General features: G+C 42.5%; 1 protein-coding gene across 1 annotated transcript in view; it reads left to right on the top strand.

The window, feature by feature from the left end:
* kcnh4a (potassium voltage-gated channel, subfamily H (eag-related), member 4a) overlaps positions 1 to 19,615 on the top strand; it is a 30,634-nt gene that overhangs the window by 3,741 nt on the left and 7,278 nt on the right. Inside the window, exons 2-15 of the mRNA XM_041956843.1 lie at positions 3,035 to 3,268; positions 3,419 to 3,550; positions 3,675 to 3,808; positions 4,398 to 4,650; positions 5,901 to 6,058; positions 6,556 to 6,763; positions 7,157 to 7,351; positions 7,440 to 7,639; positions 9,538 to 9,787; positions 9,888 to 10,102; positions 10,256 to 10,294; positions 11,029 to 11,396; positions 11,489 to 11,568; positions 11,845 to 11,921. Coding sequence (XP_041812777.1) covers positions 3,035 to 3,268; positions 3,419 to 3,550; positions 3,675 to 3,808; positions 4,398 to 4,650; positions 5,901 to 6,058; positions 6,556 to 6,763; positions 7,157 to 7,351; positions 7,440 to 7,639; positions 9,538 to 9,787; positions 9,888 to 10,102; positions 10,256 to 10,294; positions 11,029 to 11,396; positions 11,489 to 11,568; positions 11,845 to 11,921 — 2,543 coding nt within the window. The remainder of the gene's footprint in view (positions 1 to 3,034; positions 3,269 to 3,418; positions 3,551 to 3,674; positions 3,809 to 4,397; positions 4,651 to 5,900; positions 6,059 to 6,555; positions 6,764 to 7,156; positions 7,352 to 7,439; positions 7,640 to 9,537; positions 9,788 to 9,887; positions 10,103 to 10,255; positions 10,295 to 11,028; positions 11,397 to 11,488; positions 11,569 to 11,844; positions 11,922 to 19,615) is intronic.

Genomic DNA, 19,615 nt, shown 5'->3' with positions numbered 1-19,615 from the left:
TCTGAATCCAGAACTGCATGCGTCTGAATAAACTGTGCTTTTATCAGCCTGTGCTCACTTTCCTAGATTTAGACAAAGCATCCCTCTCATTAAAACTGGCTGCAGTGCAGGTGTTCAGTGTTGTCTTTGCAGCTATGTCATCGTTATATTTTTTTTGCAGCATGGCCGAGCAGAGACGCTCGTTTGAAATTTAAGCTGCATTCAGAGAGCAACAGAAAGAATAAATGAAAGAAGACGTCATCCAGTGGACTCTTTCTGTCTAAGTATTGAAGGGATATTTAGGATAGTGTGGGGACGAGGGAAAGCAGTGAATAATGGTGAGATTTTGCTGTTGTACTCTTTAGAATAACAGTGGCGTGCATGACCTCAGATCATTTATTTCTACAAATCATTCTGCAGCTAAGAAGCGAAGGATTACAGGCTACTTTTGTTTTTACTGTTTCATTACAAAAGAGACATACAGCATGTTTCAGTTTAACTTCAGTGCTTCGTCGAATTGCAGTTTCATGATTATTTTCTTCTGCTTCGCCATCTACACTTTCTGCCCCTGATATGACTCTGCAATGTTCCAGCAGTTAGCAGCAATGTTTGATGGTGCTTTTTTTTCTCTTCAAACATGGCTTTCATCTTCAAATATATGTCTAAATTGATTTCACAAAGATCTTCATGTCCGCCATTATTGCTCAGACATAAAACCATCCTTCAGACAAAGAAGTATTCTTTCTCTTGTCTTATGTAATAAGTGAATATTAAACATTTAGTTGAACTATGCTTCTGTGTTAGAAAGAAAGCTGTTTCCTGGCTCCCTCTGACTTCTTGGGTATTGCAGGAATAAGGAGTGAGTCTTCACTGTAAACCTTTAACTTAAATACAAAGAAAAGTTAAATGTTAATTTAAAAGCAACGATCAACATGACTTGAACTGATTTAATTCCCCAGTTAGTGTTTAAAACAAATTTCAAGACGAGGGTGTCACAAAAGCAGGCTGACTTGCAAATTTATCTGTGAGGGAATTACAGTGTTTTGGAAAAATGCTTTTTCGTTTTTATATTAAGACCTGAGGAGACTGACACCACTGTCAGTAAAAATGTGAAGCTAATGCTACCGCTAGCAGCTGCCTGACTTAGCTTAGCTTATTGTAGACGAGCTCTGTTGGCTTCATGAGCCGCTCCTGTATTTGTTAGATATGATCCAGAAACATCTCAGTTTGGTAATAAACTCAAAACCAAAGCGTTTTTAGCAGTTTTTTTTAGTTTTTTCTCCAACATACAAAACATAGTTCATGTTTTATATATACAATGTTCCATTCACATGTGTAGTAGTTTTTGATCTCTTTACATGATTTAAGGTTTTTATAAAAAGCATAATGTGAATTTATGGTTTTCTGGAAATTATAAGGTTTAGTATAAGTACAGTGAATAATTTAAGAAATAGGCACTACACCAATCATAGGTCCTTAGATCTCAGTCTTTAGATTTAAATATCTAGTCTCTCTCTCTCTCTCTCTCTCTCTCTCTCTCTCTCTCTCTCTCTCTGCGTGTGTGTGTGTGTGTGTGTGTGTGTGTGTGCATAATATACGTATGTTTTTATATCTGTATATTATATATATTATTTTTCTGGGGTTCTTGGCAAATATATGAATATATATATGTATATATATATATATATACATATATATATATATTTGAAAAAAACAGTAACTTCCTGGAGTCTTGTCCAGTTGCCTGGCAACAGGCAGTTTATTAGGTACACCTATCTAATGTTAAAACTAATGCAGTCGAACAACAGATCTTCATGTTCTGTTTAAGCTCTTTTTGAAAGGGCTTGGTTTCAGGTCATTTTGAAATATGTCATTTGTTGTCCAAACTCATTGAAATAAATGGAGAAAATGACAGACACACCCGTCAGTATGGTGCAATACAATTCAACAGCACCACATAACAATACAAAATTATACATCCTCCAAAAAGCTCATGAAGGTCTGATTTATTGCAGGACGTTAATTTTAGTCAGGCGTACCAAATAAACTGGCCACTGGGTTAAAGAACTTCAATAGTATAAGTATATATATAAACTTTAAAAATGTAATTTCTTACAAAATTAGAAAGCAGTAATTAAATTTCCCATGCACAGTTTTGTGAAAATAAAGGTGACAGTAGTTTCCTCTGTGGGGTCACTGCATGGGCTCAGCCTCAGCGTACAGAGCTTAGACATCCAGAGGGATGTTCATAATAGAGATGCTGCTTCTTTGCCACAAAAGGAGTCAGCTAAGGTTCATTGGGAACGTCTGATCAGGATGCCTCATCGATGCCTTCCTTTGGAGGTGTTCCAGAGCACATCCAACCAGCAGGAGAGATGATATATCTCATTAGGCTTAGGAATGCCCTGGGGTCCCCCGGAAGGAGCTGGAAAATATTCCTTTGGTGAATAATGTCTGGTCTACCCAGCCGGCAGAAAATGGATGGATGAATGGATCTTTGGAAAAACATTGCTCACTCTGATTTAATGCAACATGAAACTGTGTGTGTGAGTGTTTGCGCACATGTGTGTGTCTCTAGCTGAGTAAATACTAAATCCATTGCACAACTGGTGGCAGGATGAAAACATGCTCCACATGCTAATTAAGGGCCAGAACCGCACTGAGGCACCGGTCCCCCATGGAGCCAGCTGGGTCCCAGCATACATGCCTAGACTTCATACACTCCACCAGCTTACTTCAAAGCTGTCTCTGATGTACACTAGACTATTTCAGGGCTCTGAGCTGAAAGCAAATAGAATGACTCAGATAAAAAACAAAAAGAAGTCGTTTTCTGTTGGTGCGTCAACAAATGAACCAAATCTGGAGAGAAGTATGTAGAGGAAGAGGGAAACGATAAGAGTCAACCAAAAAAACCTGGTCGCCTTGTCTGATTGTTATACTTTCGGACACAGCTGCGCAGTCACAAAACCACAAAATATTGCCTCTCGCTCAATCAGCCTCCAATCCTCAAGGTCTCACAGTAGCTCTACCTCCAACCTCTTCTTTTGCCTTGCAGACAGTAACTTCCTCCTGGGAAACGCTCAGGGTCGTCACGGCTACCCCATCGTGTACTGCTCTGACGGGTTTTGTGAGCTGACCGGCTTTGTTCGGACAGAGGTAATGCAGAAAACGTGCACCTGCAGCTTCCTCCACGGAGCTGAGACCAGCGAGAGTGTAATCCAGCAGGTGGACAAGGCTCTGGAGGGCCAGCAGGAGTACCAGGGAGAGGTCTGCTTCTATCGGAAAAATGGTGAGGATGTTGAGATGCACTCCCAAACACACACTTTTTAACATTGTATTTGAACTTACGTCCTATCTGTCCTAAAAGGAGACAGTAAGAAGTGTCTGGCTGTATTTCTGGGTAATCTCAGTGTAATAATAGCTTTCTTAATTTCCTCAGGAAATCCATTTTGGTGCCTCCTGGATATCGTGCCAATTAAAAATGAGAAAGGTGAGGTTGTGCTTTTCCTCTTATCCTTCAAAGACGTCAGTGAATCGTACGGGAAAAGCCATCGCTACAGCCAAGCAGACGGTGAGGCCTGGCTACATGCATTTCCTAGCTGTTAGCACTATCTCATCCTCAAAATGTCCCACTGCCACATTCATTTAGAAAAATATGGGAGTAATCGAAGAGAGCATTTCCATTTATTTCTCAGGTATGTCAGAAGCCGCTCACCACATGAGGAAAAACAATCGATCGCACTTTTCCCAAGCTCGAGAGAGGGGGAGGACTATCCTGCACCAAATGACCAACCTGTTCAGCAAGAGGGGCAACAGGAAACTGGCCAAGGTGAGAGCAAACCCCTGGCTTAAAGATCATTCAACTGCTGATATGCGTACAGTTTTAATCTCAATATTTCTTCATCGGTTATGACTGAGTGATCTTTGGCTGCTTTCCTTAAAATTAAAGCATTTGCTCTCTTAATAGCTAAACTTTTATGTCATTTGCCAAACAAAATATCATCTAAATACAGACAACATTTGATTTAAAGCTTGCTCCAGTTTGTGGTATCCACGAGGCAATGTGATAGCTGAGCTTCGAGTTGAACGTTCAACACCAGCAAGTCGCTGTTTATTCAAGCCTATAAAAAAATGTATGCAAAATGTTATGAAGATGATGATGAAGATGGGTGATTATCAGATGGTTTAGTGGCTACCCTCAGTGTTTCATGCTGAGCTAGTTGCTGCATGCCAACCCTGCCTCTGGAGGCCCACCAGGCTTCAAGGTGGCTGCAGATATAATCCAAGCCTTTCAGATTTGTGAGTTAATAAAAATGAGCCTCCCCCCTCCAGCTGTGTCGACTCCACAGCACCAGGATGCCAACAAGTTCAATTCCTTGTGACTCTTGCAGGATTTTTGGGTGATTTGTGTCTTTCAGACTGTGTTCCAGAAACCGTCTCTACCCGAGTACAAGGTGGCAGCTGTGAAGAAGTCCCGTTTCATCCTGCTGCACTACAGCATCTCCAAGGCCCTGTGGGACTGGCTCATCCTGCTGGCCACCTTCTACGTGGCGGTCGCCGTGCCTTACGACATCTGCTTTGTCGGCCATGACGAGGGCGGTGACCATCGCTCGCTCGTCAGCCGCAGCACCATTGGCAGCGACATTGCGGTGGAGATGCTGTTCATACTCGGTATGATGCGTTTGTATTTTATTAAAAACATTTTTGTTATCACAGAATGTTTGCAGTCATGTCTTTTTATGTTTCTTAACCTTGGTGAAGAGTATTTATTTTCAATGATTAAAAAAAGAAACTTGAACTACAACTTAGTTCTGTTAAACAAGTACAAACAGAAAAGAAAAGACATTAGAGACAGCAACAAAATGCTGCACAACAACAAGCAACTTCAGCCAACAAAGGTCTTTCTCCTGATAGTCGGCGATTGTATTCTTGTAAGATAATTGGTGGCTTGCACCACTATAATTTTAAAGCAAAGTCTCCTACACAGATTGCATGCTGCAAACCAGCTGACCTTCATGTTGAAGCATCTTGAGCAGCGTTATGACGAGATAACAATGTTCAGTTTAAATTAAGAGCAAATATATTTTCCAGCGCAGCTGCAGCGGTTTCCCTGGCAATGGCTAACACACAACCAAACCTCCTACCTTTCCTCGCCCACTCAGCGTGTCTCTGTTGCCCCAGGTTACGAATCATAATTAGATTTCTCTCACTTCATCCCACTTTTCCTGCAAAGGAAGTGTGATAGCACATCTGCCGCGAGGCTCACTTCCTCTCGCTCAATGAGTTTGTGTGGGGACAGTGACATTCACGCTCAAAATGAACTCACCTGGTTGTGCATGCTGTCGCTCTGTCCGCCTATTTTTAGCTTCAAAGAAGGCATTTAAAGTAGTAGTAAATGCTAAATGTCCCTGAACCAGCTTCAAGTAAATGCATGTGCCCTCTCTGCAATAAACATTTGAAGAGCAGGTCATTGCATGTGAAAAGTTAGAGATGTGTTACATTAATCAAAACATTTGAGAAAGAAAGAAAGAAGAAAGAAAGACACACTGCTAATGCTGCTATTGCTGCCTGCAGTTGAGTGTGTTCTCATATCATCCATGTGGAGGGAAAGAGTTTTTCTCAAAGAAAAAACACAGAGTACATCATTGGAAACGATTGACACGACCTCATCACTTCGAGCTCCTTTTATTTTGCTGCTGGCGTCCATAGAATAGTTTCTAAAATGTTTGTTTTGTCAGTTTTCACATCCTCAATCGCTACTGCAGCTAATATTAAGATCTGCTGAAATATGTTATGTGTGTTAAAATTTATACTAATTTTCGAGAAAGCTACAAATTAATCATTTATTCCAGTTTATATACTGGAGCTAAACCGAGTGAAATGTTTTTATTTTTATGTAACGTTTCTATTTTGTGATTCAGATATTATCCTGAATTTTCGGACCACCTATGTGAGTCAGTCAGGTCAGGTAGTGTACGACGCCCGATCCATCTACCTCCACTATTGCACCACCTGGTTCTTCGTGGATCTGATCGCAGCTTTGCCCTTCGACCTTCTCTACGCTTTCAACATCACAGTGGTAAGATGATTGTTATCCATGTCCTGAAGTACACTACGCCCCCAGGCTTTATACTTTCCTGTGTATTTAAGTGCACCAACCTCAGTGTTTTGGTGGTGTTATTCCCCCAGAGCATTGGACTGGAAATGATTATCCCACTAACGTTCAACCACTTCACCGAGCGTCCTCGCTTCAGTTCCATCCTCCAGATAAACACTCGTATTTCTCATGGATTAGTCTTACTTTGCCACAGGCCTCAGCTGACACACAAAGACATCCCTCTGACTGCAGCCTCGGTTTTGTTGAAACTGACCCTGGTTAAAAAGTTTCTCGCTAATAGAAACAAAAAAATTCAGAGCGAGCGCTTTGACTTTAAAAAAAGCACCGAATCAAGGTTGGAAGAGAAAAGAGGATAGGCCGCAAGTTACGCAAACAAATCTGAATATAAAAAGGTGAAATAGTAAAACAAGTTTATCAAACACGTGATACAAAAGGATTCTTCTGCTCTCCTTGTCCAGACCTCGCTGGTGCACTTGCTGAAGACGGTTCGTCTGCTCCGGCTGCTGCGCCTCTTACAGAAACTGGACCGCTACTCCCAGTACAGCGCTGTGGTCCTGACGCTGCTCATGTCTGTGTTTGCTCTGCTGGCTCACTGGATGGCCTGCGTCTGGTACGTCATCGGACGCAAGGAGATAGAAAGCAGTGATCCCGTTACCTGGGACATAGGTGAGCACTTTGTGTGTGTGTGTGTGTGTGTGTGTGTGGCAGTATAATGTTCATCCTCACTCATTACGCTTTCCTGAGACATTTTGCAGTGTCCCTCGTGGCACCACCAATGGATCAGTACTGCCTGTCATGCTTGAGTGCCTCAGCATCACTTCAACCTCTAGCTTGTCTCCCCTCTCAGAGGAAGTGTAGGTCACAGAGTAATTCCATTATATCACCAGTAATGCATTATATCATTCAACATTATATCACCCAATACCCATTATATCACCTATCGAAGGAGAAAGGGTCTTCCATTGAAGCAGACACAAAGAAAAAAAAACATCTCCAAAATTAGCCACCCAATACCCGCACATTAGTCTGACACAACCATCTTCTGACCTCGTCCCCCAGGCTGGCTTCAGGAGTTGGGAAAGCGTCTGGAGACCCCGTACATCAACAGCACCACGGGTGGACCCTCCATGCCTAGCGCATATATCGCCTCTCTCTACTTCACGCTCAGTAGTCTCACCAGTGTCGGTTTTGGCAACGTGTGCGCCAACACAGACGCCGAGAAAATCTTCTCCATCTGCATCATGCTCATGGGTGGTGAGTTTGCAGGAGATTGCAGAAAATTCCCAGAATTCCGATAAGTGTTCTGACGTTATCACAATGTTGCTCCCTGTCCCACCGCCAGCACTGATGCACGCAGTGGTCTTCGGCAACGTAACAGCCATCATCCAGCGCATGTACTCACGCCGCTCTCTCTACCACACCCGCATGAAGGATCTCAAGGACTTCATCCGGGTGCATCGGCTACCTCAGCAGCTGAAGCAGAGGATGCTGGAGTACTTTCAGGCCACCTGGTCAGTCAACAACGGCATTAATGCCAATGAGGTGGGTGAGGAATCACAAATTAGCGGTGTTCACATAGGTGAGGTAGCCATTTGCCCATTTCACCAAATATTTAAGCCCCAATTGTTTTTGCTGAACGCGTGGGCTGCAGAGAGATCTTTCTCATGAAGTTAAAATACATTTTGTGTGGGAGCTACATCCTACATTCAGAAATGTCATCCCTAAAATGTGGGTCACCTCAAATACTCTGGAGTCTTATTCCACTTCCTTAAGTAGACGGCACTTTGTTGCAAATAGAACTTCAGTAACAATGCCAGAACTGATCTAGGAGAAGATCCCTGTAATTAAACGAGTAGGAGTTGAAATAGGGAGAATACTCATTAACACCCTCGCCATCACCATGTGTAGATAATTAATTCAGTGTTGAAGGTAACAGACAAAGCTGCCGGTTTCTGAAAATGTGCTGGTTTTAACACCTCGTGTCTGTTTTTACCGAGCAGCTTGGCGTGTCATGTGAGTGCATCAACCTGTAAAACCACAATCTGTACTTTCTTCTGGTCTTGTGTTTAGCATCGGTGGAGGGAGTATTCAAATCATTTAGGCTACTTAAGTAGCAGCAGCTCAAAAATCAAAAATGTCTAATTCCAAGCAGAAGTCTTGAATTAAAAGTTTCAGTCTTAAAGCTATTGAAAGACCAGCAAGTGATTTTTTTTCATGAAATAGAGCAATATGAGTATCACACTAGTTTTGTTTCCTGGCACCCCAAGTCAAAAAGTAGCACACTTTCATGCATTAGATATATAATTTCAGTGTTGAGAAGTTATTACAAGTACACTTTTGTCCTTAATTTAAAGCATGTTTGACATATTCCTTGAAGAAGTGTACTTCCAACTAAATGTCATGAAGTTCTACTTAAATGTGTTGAAAATGAATGTACTAATTCTACAGTACTTCAAGTGGTATTTCAAACTACCTATAAAAAGTCCACTTTTAAAAAGGGAACTAAATTACACAGGTTTTTAATAGTAATAAAGTGTGTTTTGAATGCTCATGAATCATGATTTTCGCTGATGTACTTAAAGCTTGTGAAAAAAACACTTCAAGAATACTTACTTGGTACTCAAGGACTACTTGAGTACACTTATGTATACTTGAAGGGAGGGAAAGCACAAAGTGTAAACAAGTCTAATATTTTTTCACATGGGACTGGATGCATTCTGGTTTGACCTCTACTACCTTTTGATGAAAATGTCCGTGATTCAATCATACATCAGCTGATGTTTGGACTGACCAGTCATTTCATCTATGAGCTAAAGTGGCTAAAATCAGCATAAAGCTGCAGTGTATCAGGCTACATGTGCTGCCAAAATGCTTCTGAGAGCCTACATGCAGCAGTGCTGACCAGATGCAGTGCGACACAGATGACTCACGCTGCTGCTGCTGTCCTACTGACATGCTGCTTTCGCTGTGTGGGAGGTGTAGACAAGAACTTAGTGTGTTTGACTCAACTAGTGACCCTTTCGCATTTCATGGAGCCATTTGATTCAGTGTTGGAATAAAAGTATTCCCCTAATGGAGCTTAGAAATAGATACAGAACATTACAGTGTTCGAAATCACGACCAAATCATACCAGCAGCCCTCAGACGCTTGAACAAACTTTTATTCACCACATGAGCTCCACCTACAGTATGTCAGCAGAGCCATCAAAGGAGAAATCCTTCTGAAAGAGACACTATGGAGTCTGTTGCTTTTGAAGTTTTTGAAGCACTGCTTTTCATTGGAACGGATGTTGGTGTAAAAAGCATCAGTGGGCAGCGTCAGGAAGAACAAAATATGTGTTTATGTAGAAAGTAAAAAGAGAAGCAGAGACGTGGGGGTATTTTATAGCTCATGAAGCGCTGTAGCAGATGCATTTCTTTTTTCCTGTCCTCTTTCTTAGCTGCTGCATGACTTTCCAGACGAACTCCGAGCTGACATTGCCATGCACCTGAATAAAGACATCCTGCAGCTGCCTGTATTTGAGCGAGCCAGCAGAGGGTGCCTGCGCTCCCTCTCCCTGCACATCAAGACCTCGTTCTGTGCACCAGGGGAATACCTTATACGCCACGGAGATGCTCTACAAGCCAACTATTTTGTCTGCTCGGGTTCCCTGGAGGTTCTGAAAGATGGCATGGTCCAGGCCATCCTGGGTCAGAGTGCACTAAATACGACACATCTTCTCCCTTCATTCTGAGTCTTTCAGCTGTTCACCTTGTTGTAACCCCTCTGTTTAATCAATAATCCCTGCAGGCAAAGGTGATCTTATTGGGGCTGACCTCCCAGAACATGGCCAGGTGATCAAGACCAATGCAGACGTGAAGGCACTGACCTACTGTGACTTGCAGTACATCAGTGTTAGGGCTTTGAGGGAGGTCCTTGAGCTGTACCCCGAGTATGGCAGCCGGTTCAGCTCTGACATCCACCACAACCTCACCTACAACTTGAGGGAGGGCAGTGAAGCTGATGTAAGACATTTGTTATCCCATTTAGGCAGTGGATAATACTGCAGGACAGAAATTTCAATTTATCCTGCTCATTAGCAACCACATACCTATACTTTGCTACCAAGTACAGAATGTGTGTGTAATCTCTTGTTAATTTTGGCTGCATATCTCCAGGGAGTGACAAAGTTTCCATGGTCTTCCAGGCCGTCTCAGGTATGTGTGCTTCACTAAGGTAATTACTTCAGCCTTGATCTGCTTGATACATCTGACAGTCAGTTACTGCACAATCTGTATTTATATCACAAAGAGTTAGTCTGCTTCACCGAGAACTTAGAACTGTTGTGCTAAATGTGGAAAATGGCACCTTAACTGCCCGAATTCATAACATTAGCTGAGACGAAGGTTGATATGATGCGGCTAATTAATAGAGAAATGGAAAGTGAAGAAAGCAGCTTACATATGGACTACACAGGCAAGACCAATTAGGTAATCAAGAGGTTAAGGATTCGACAATAGAAGGCAAAAAGAAGCCAAAAAAAGGCTTTGCTGCAGTCGTTAGTCCGTTAGTAAGGCTGCGTGCACACTTTGTTATGAGGAAGGTGTTAGAATTTACTGTTTGCTCCAGAGGGTTTGCATTCAGAAACACAACCTTGCAGGCCAGCTTGCACGCTGACACAAAGCAGAAATGACAGTAATATCTAAAGTTAATTTACTTGTGCAGGAAGAGAAAGCTCTAGATTTTAACTCTGACTGTACATATATGTGTTATAAAACCATATTTTACACCAGAACTGACTCTGGTTAACTTAAATGGATGCTCATCTACGTGTATGTTTAACCCTAATTGTGCACTGGTATTATGGGTATAACATCAAATACTCTTACAACTTACGTTCATTTCCACAAATCAAAGAAAACATGTAATTTTCCATCCATCGTCTCCTCAGGGTCATGCTTCTATGGACCATAAACTACCCTATATAATTGAGGCAGATGATGCAGCACATGGAGAAGCCATGAGACACTCTCAGCAGAGAAGAGTGCCTCTGCTACATGGAGTAGGCAGCCCTGTGCGTCAGCCCTGTCTCAGCACCCTGTTAGGAGAGGAGCTCCACCACATCAATGCGCTCCGCCTCTGCAGGTCGCCTGTTCAGGACGGCAGAGGCCGCAGCCCCTCTCCTCAGCCGTTCCCCGGTGAAGAGCTCTGCCCGTCTCCTTTGTCCAGGCTTACCAGTGACCCAGGCTTGAACCATCGGCCTGCCAAGCTTCTCATGCCATCCTTACCTTGTGTTAGTCCACTGAACCTCAGCCCCAGGTAACCTGTTCATCCTGCTTTACCCAAATATGATTCACTAATCAGCTTTCATCTATTTAAAATGATGTAACACTGTTTTGTGCCTCTGCTAGGGTCGTGGATGGAATTGAGGACAATGGTCATGCATTTCAATTTAATGTAGAGCAGAGCGAGACAAAGACTAATGTAACAGGTAAAGTCTCTGCAAGCTGAACAATGGATGAAATGTGAGCTATATTGGATTGGGGGCAGCAAAAATCTTGATTAAAATCCCTTTTCAGGAATAAATGCTGAGTTATAAATTATGCAAGGTTGAATAAGCATAGGAAAATATCAGATTTGTGACACTGTGTTTTTCAACCAGTACCTATAATCATACTTATTTGGTATTAGATGTTATATTATTTAGTGCATACACAAAGAGGGCTATCTGAGATCAGGTGTGTGTTTCTTTTTCATCCTTTTTCAGACCGCTTCCAGGTGAGTGCTAACCTGCTTCTGGAGACAGAGGAAGTGAGACAGAACATCAGCAAACTGAACAAAGAGGTATGAATAGGTTTTAGCTCCAACTCAGCAGCATAAAAATAGTGTTGAATGTACTGCAAGAAGTGAACATACTCCAATTTTAACTAAAGTCTCTGACACAACTAGATTTTTAGCATTTTCTGACATGTAATAATAATAATAATAACGATAATCACTGTATTTGTAGAGCGCCTTCCATACAGGAAGTACAGTGCTTCACATTAAAAAGACAAAAAACAGAGATAATAAGTTGGAGAATAAAACACATTTGATAATAATAGTAAAAATAAGATGGCTAAGGCTAAGGATGAAAATAAAGACAATGCATAACAAGATGGAAAACTAGAAAATTCCCCCTGGGAAATTTTGAAAGGGACACGGGGTGCGTTCGAGCCGACAAAATTATCTACGTTTTAAAGTTTGAATGAAGTCTCTAGGAGAAACTATGGCGAAGCAGCGGACAATTGAAAAAGGCTGCAATTTGAGAAAACTGCAGATATCAGAGGCAGTCAGTCCCTGATTAATGAATTGCTCTCAGCTGTGTTTCTGTGGCTTTCTCCTTGTCTGTCTCTGTTGATCACCTCAGCTGTCTGTGTCTGCTTCTCTCCTCTGCTTCATGTCTCTGTTAACATGAATTAATGAACTGAATCAATAAACATGAATGGAGCTAATGCTAACAGAGCTAACAGAGCTAACACTAACTGAGCTAACAGCTAACGGTGCGAATATCGCGAACGGTGGTAGCGCTAACAGAGCTAACTGTGCTAGCAGAGCTAATAGAGCTAACAGCGTTAACAAGGGGGCGGGGGGATGGGGTTTTCATTATGCATTTGTCTGTGTGTGTGTGTTTATGTATCTGTCGTTGTGTGTGACTGCGTATGTGTGTGTCTTCGTCTGTTTGTGTGTGTGTGTCTGCTTGAACTACACAAGCAGCCCAACCAGCTCCTACATGGAGATGTGTATGGTATATATGTGTCTGAATGTGTGTGTGTGTGTGTGTGTGTGTGTGTGTTTGTGTGCGTGTGTAACTTCTGCCCCACCTGCTGATAATTACCTCTGCACCTCTCCCACTGTTTACCTGTTCCTGTTCAGTTTTGACGTGCTTGTTTTTAATCACTTTTTAGCTGTTGGTTAGCCCTTTTTGTGTGTGCATTTGTGTGACTACTGTCTGAAACTCTTTGGCAAAGTGCTTTCTGAAGCTGAGTTTAACTGTTTGTTGGACAGAGATTATTTTCAAACAATGCCCTTGTTTTGACTGAGCTCGTTAAGATAATCATTCTCAGGCTTGTTGTCCTGCAGATGTGTGTGCGTGGGTTATTGACCGGTGTGTGTGTAAATGACAGTTGCACCTGTTAAACTCTTCCCTTGAAAAGCGGCTTTTTCGCTGTCGGTTTCTTCCGAACAACTTGCGATTGTGTCAAAACCGTAGCTGCTATCAAAAAACCGATTACACTGTGAGATGCGGACAAGTCTGGGCCAGATGTACGTGTGTTTTGTGTCCAGATATTCTTTAGAAAAATGACAAAATGGTCGACTTAAAAAGACTCTGCGACTCAGAGAACAGGAGTTTGTATTGTATGCAGTGAGATTTGGGTTCGGCGAACCTCCCGAACTAAATCCTCTGGTGAGAGAACCGTACCTCGTATCAGAGTGTACTATAGATCATCGGACTCCCGAGAACTTCCTGAGTCCGACCATCTCCTCGTTTTATTCCTGAGACAACAACTTTTTGTTTTATGGCGAGCTAAAGACAAGAGGCATTTCTGCTTTGCTCACAAAACAGCTCTGAATTTTAACATGGGACTTAATGGGAGAGCAGGAGGGAGCTGGCTGCACAAAAAGCCTCACTATTTAAATTCAGTAAGTCTCTCAGCTTTTTCGAGGACATCGCATGAAAGAGGACAAGTTTGTCTACAAACTGATCCCAAAATTATGCGTGTAGAGTGTAATTTGTGGCCGTAGCGACGAGAAAAAGAGAAGATTTTAGGATCGTTTTTAGACTCTGTGCCACTCTAGCACGCACTCTAGCGCGAACATTCCGCGCAATACACACCCATTATAATCTCAAAATTTCCCTCCAAACGATCACTGTCATTGAACAGTGACTGATCAAAAACTATAGGACCAATCAAAATGTGGATGAACACACCAATAGACCAGACTTGGGTCTACATTTTAAAGTTGAAATGAAGTCTCTCGGTGAATGTATGCCTGAGCTACAGATGTTTGAAAAACTCCAATTTCAATCTTGTTTTTTTCACCCGTCCCATTCATTTCTTATGGGAAATTTGAGAAAAGTAATAGCACACCGATCCCGAACAATACGCACGTTTTGATATATAATTTGCGAGGGTTTTCTCAAAGCTGCGGGACGAGTTAAGGGACGAAAACTTGGAGGAGGATGAAAAATAATAATAATAACTAGAAAATTCCCTCTGGGAAATTTTGAAAGGGACACGGGGTGTGTTCGAGCCGACAAAATTATCTACGTTTTAAAGTTTGAATGAAGTCTCTAGGACAAAGTATGGCCGAGCAGCGGACAATTGAAAAAGGCTGAAATTTGAGGAAATTTCCCCATTCATTTCTTATGGGAAATTTATCGCAGTTGTTTGCGTCTTACGTCGGCCTTCGATGGTCATAGCTCGAAAACCGTAAGAGATATCAAAATGTGCCGAGGGTCATTTTGAGCCGACAAAATTATCTACGTTTTAAAGTTTGAATGAAGTCTCTAGGAGAAACTATGGCGAAGCAGCGGACAATTGAAAAAGGCTGCAAATTGAGAAAACGGCAGATATCAGAGGTAGTCAGTCCCTGATTAATGAATTGCTCTCAGCTGTGTTTCTGTGGCTTTCTCCTTGTCTGTCTCTGTTGATCACCTCAGCTGTCTGTGTCTGCTTCTCTCCTCTGCTTCATGTCTCTGTTAACATGAATTAATGAACTGAATCAATAAACATGAATGGAGCTAATGCTAACGGAGCTAACAGAGCTAACACTAACGGAGCTAACAGCTAAAGGTGCGAATATAGCTAACGGCGCTAGCGCTAACAGAGCTAACTGTGCTAACAGAGCTAATAACGGCGTTAACAAGGGGGCGGGGGGATGGGGTTTTCATTATGCATTTGTCTGTGTGTGTGTGTTTATGTATCTGTCATTGTGTGTGACTGCGTATGTGTGTGTCTTCGTCTGTTTGTGTGTGTGTGTCTGCTTGAACTACACAAGCAGCCCAACCTGCTCCTACATGGAGATGTGTCTGGTATATGTGTGTCTGAATGTGTGTGTGTGTGTGTGTGTTTGTTTGTGTGCGTGTGTAACTTCTGCCCCACCTGCTGATAATTACCTCTCTACCTCTCCCACTTTTTACCTGTTCCTGTTCAGTTTTGACGTGCTTGTTTTTAATCACTTTTTAGCTGTTGGTTAGCCCTGCTTGTGTGTGTGTTTGTGTGACTACTTTCTCAACCTTTTTGGCAAAGCGCTTGGTGAAGCTGAGTTTAACTGTTTGTTGGATGGAGATTGTTTTCAAACAATGCCCTTGTTTTGACTGAGCTCGTTAAGATAATCATTCTCAGGCTTGTTGTCCTGCAGATGTGTGTGCGTGGGTTATTGACCGGTGTGTGTGTAAATGACAGTTGCACCTGTTAAACTCCTCCCTTGAAAAGCGGCTTTTTCGCTGTCGGTTTCTTCCGAACAACTTGCGATTGTGTCAAAACCGTAGCTGCTATCAAAAAACCGATTACACTGTGAGATGCGGACAAGTCTGGGCCAGATGTACGTGTGTTTTATGTCCAGATATTCTTTAGAAAAATGACAAAATGGTCGACTTAAAAAGACTCTGCGACTCAGAGAACAGGAGTTTGTATTGTATGCAGTGAGATTTGGGTTCGGCGAACCTCCTGAACTAAATCCTCTGGTGAGAGAACCGTACCTCGTATCAGAGTGTACTATAGATCATCGGACTCCCGAGAACTTCCTGAGTCCGGCCATCTCCTCGTTTTATTCCTGACACAACAACTTTTCGTTTTATGGCGATCTAAAGACAGGAGGCATTTCTGCTTTGCTCACAAAACAGCTCTGAATTTTAACATGGGACTTAATGGGAGAACAGGAGGGCGCTGGCTGCACAAAACGTCTCACTATTTAAATTCAGTAAGTCTCTCGGCTTTTTCGAGGACATCACACGAAAGAGGACAAGTTTGTCTACAAAATGAGCCCAAAATTATGCGTGTAGAGTGTAATTTGTGGCCGTAGCGACGAGAAAAAGAGAAGATTTTCAGATCGTTTTTAGACTCTGTGCCACTCTAGCACGCACTCTAGCACGAACATTCCGCGCAATACACACCCATTATAATCTCAAAATTTCCCGCCAAACGATCACTGTCATTGAACAGTGACTGATCAAAAACTATAGGACCAATCAAAATGTGGATGAACACACCAATAGACCAGACTTGGGTCTACATTTTAAAGTTGAAATGAAGTCTCTCGGTGAATGTATGCCTGAGCTACAGATGTTTGAAAAACTCCAATTTCAATCTTGTTTTTTTCGCCCGTCCCATTCATTTCTTATGGGAAATTTATCGCAGTTTTTCGCGTCTTACGACGCGAAAAACTGCGATAAATTTGAGAAAAGTAATAGCACACCGATCCCGAACAATACGCACGTTTTGATATATAATTTGCGAGGGTTTTCTCAAAGCTGTGGGACGAGTTTGAGGACGAAAACTTGGAGGAAGATGAAAAATAATAATAACTAGAAAATTCCCCCTGGGAAATTTTGAAAGGGACACGGGGTGCGTTCGAGCCGACAAAATTATCTACGTTTTAAAGTTTGAATGAAGTCTCTAGGAGAAACTATGGCGAAGCAGCGGACAATTGAAAAAGGCTGCAATGTGAGAAAACGGCAGATATCAGAGGCAGTCAGTCCCTGATTAATGAATTGCTCTCAGCTGTGTTTCTGTGGCTTTCTCCTTGTCTGTCTCTGTTGATCACCTCAGCTGTCTGTGTCTGCTTCTCTCCTCTGCTTTATGTCTCTGTTAACATGAATTAATGAACTGAATCAATAAACATGAATGGAGCTAATGCTAACGGAGCTAACAGAGCTAACACTAATGGAGCGAACAGCTAACGGTGCGAATAGAGCAAACGGCGCTAGCGCAACCAGAGCTAACTGTGCTAACAGAGCTAATAGAGCTAGCGGCGTTTACAAGGGGGCGGGGGGATGGGGTTTTCATTATGCATTTGTCTGTGTGTGTGTGTTTATGTATCTGTCGTTGTGTGTGACTGCGTATGTGTGTGTCTTCGTCTGTTTCTGTGGCTTTCTCCTTGTCTGTCTCTGTTGATCACCTCAGCTGTCTGTGTCTGCTTCTCTCCTCTGCTTCATGTCTCTGTTAACATGAATTAATGAACTGAATCAATAAGCATGAATGGAGTTAATGCTAACAGAGCTAACAGAGCTAACACTAACGGAGCTAACACCAACGGAGCGAACAGCTAACGGCGCGAATAGAGCTAACGGCGCTAACGCTAACAGAGCTAACTGTGCTAACAGAGCTAATAGAGCTTACGGTGTTAACAAGGGGGCGGGGGGATGGGGTTTTCATTATGCATTTGTCTGTGTATGTGTGTTTATGTATCTGTCATTGTGTGTGACTGTGTATGTGTGTGTCTTCGTCTGTTTGTGTGTGTGTGTCTGCTTGAACTACACAAGCAGCCCAACCAGCTCCTACATGGAGATGTGTATAGTATATATGTGTCTGAATGTGTGTGTGTGTGTGTGTGTGCGTGTGTGCCTGTGTAACTTCTGCCCCACCTGCTGATAATTACCTCTCTACCTCTCCCACTTTTTACCTGTTCCTGTTCAGTTTTGACGTGCTTGTTTTTAATCACTTTTTAGCTGTTGGTTAGCCCTTTTTGTGTGTGTGTTTGTGTGACTACTGTCTCAACCTTTTTGGCAAAGCGCTTGGTGAAGCTGAGTTTAACTGTTTGTTGGATGGAGATTGTTTTCAAACAATGCCCTTGTTTTGACTGAGCTCGTTAAGATAATCATTCTCAGGCTTGTTGTCCTGCAGATGTGTGTGCGTGGGTTATTGACCGGTGTGTGTGTAAATGACAGTTGCACCTGTTAACTGAAAAGCGGCTTTTTCGCTGTCGGTTTCTTCCGAACAACTTGCGATTGTGTCAAAACCGTAGCTGCTATCAAAAAACCGATTACACTGTGAGATGCGGACAAGTCTGGGCCAGATGTACGTGTGTTTTATGTCCAGATATTCTTTAGAAAAATGACAAAATGGTCGACTTAAAAAGACTCTGCCACTCAGAGAACAGGAGTTTGTATTGTATGCAGTGAGATTTGGGTTCGGCGAACCTCCTGAACTAAATCCTCTGGTGAGAGAACCGTACCTCGTATCAGAGTGTACTATAGATCATCGGACTCCCGAGAACTTCCTGAGTCCGACCATCATCTCGTTTTATTCCTGACACAACAACTTTTCGTTTTATGGCGATCTAAAGACAGGAGGCATTTCTGCTTTGCTCACAAAACAGCTCTGAATTTTAACATGGGACTTAATGGGAGAACAGGAGGGCGCTGGCTGCACAAAACGTCTCACTATTTAAATTCAGTAAGTCTCTCGGCTTTTTCGAGGACATCACACGAAAGAGGACAAGTTTGTCTACAAACTGATCCCAAAATTATGCGTGTAGAGTGTAATTTGTGGCCGTAGCGATGAGAAAAAGAGAAGATTTTCAGATCGTTTTTAGACTCTGTGCCACTCTAGCACGCACTCTAGCACGAACATTCCGCGCAATACACACCCATTATAATCTCAAAATTTCCCGCCAAACGATCACTGTCATTGAACAGTGACTGATCAAAAACTATAGGACCAATCAAAATGTGGATGAACACACCAATAGACCAGACTTGGGTCTACATTTTAAAGTTGAAATGAAGTCTCTCGGTGAATGTATGCCTGAGCTACAGATGTTTGAAAAACTCCAATTTCAATCTTGTTTTTTTCGCCCGTCCCATTCATTTCTTATGGGAAATTTATCGCAGTTTTTCGCGTCTTACGACGCGAAAAACTGCGATAAATTTGAGAAAAGTAATAGCACACCGATCCCGAACAATACGCACATTTTGATATATAATTTGCGAGGGTTTTCTCAAAGCTGCGGGGTGAGTTTGAGGACGAAAACTTGGAGGAAGATGAAAAATAATAATAATAATAAGAAGAAGAAGAAGAAGAAACGCGCGGGATAGTAATAAGTGACTCGGGGCTACGCCCCGAGTCACTGGCTCCTGCAGCAGAGCTGCAGGAGCCAGTGCCTCGGAGCGTGCCCCGTGTCCCTAACTAGAAAATTCCCCCTGGGAAATTTTGAAAGGGACACGGGGTGCGTTCGAGCCAACAAAATTATCTACGTTTTAAAGTTTGAATGAAGTCTCTAGGAGAAACTATGGCGAAGCAGCGGACAATTGAAAAAGGCTGCAATTTGAGAAAACTGCAGATATCAGAGGCAGTCAGTCCCTGATTAATGAATTGCTCCCAGCTGTGTTTCTGTGGCTTTCTCCTTGTCTGTCTCTGTTGATCACCTCAGCTGTCTGTGTCTGCTTCTCTCCTCTGCTTCATGTCTCTGTTAACATGAATTAATGAACTGAATCAATAAACATGAATGGAGCTAATGCTAACAGAGCTAACAGAGCTAACACTAACTGAGCT

The sequence above is a fragment of the Chelmon rostratus genome, chromosome 17 (genome assembly GCF_017976325.1).
Source record: "Chelmon rostratus isolate fCheRos1 chromosome 17, fCheRos1.pri, whole genome shotgun sequence".
NCBI classification, from domain to species: domain Eukaryota; kingdom Metazoa; phylum Chordata; class Actinopteri; order Chaetodontiformes; family Chaetodontidae; genus Chelmon; species Chelmon rostratus.
The sequence above is the reverse complement of the archived record's forward strand: the minus strand, read 5'-3'. Positions and strand labels throughout refer to the sequence as shown.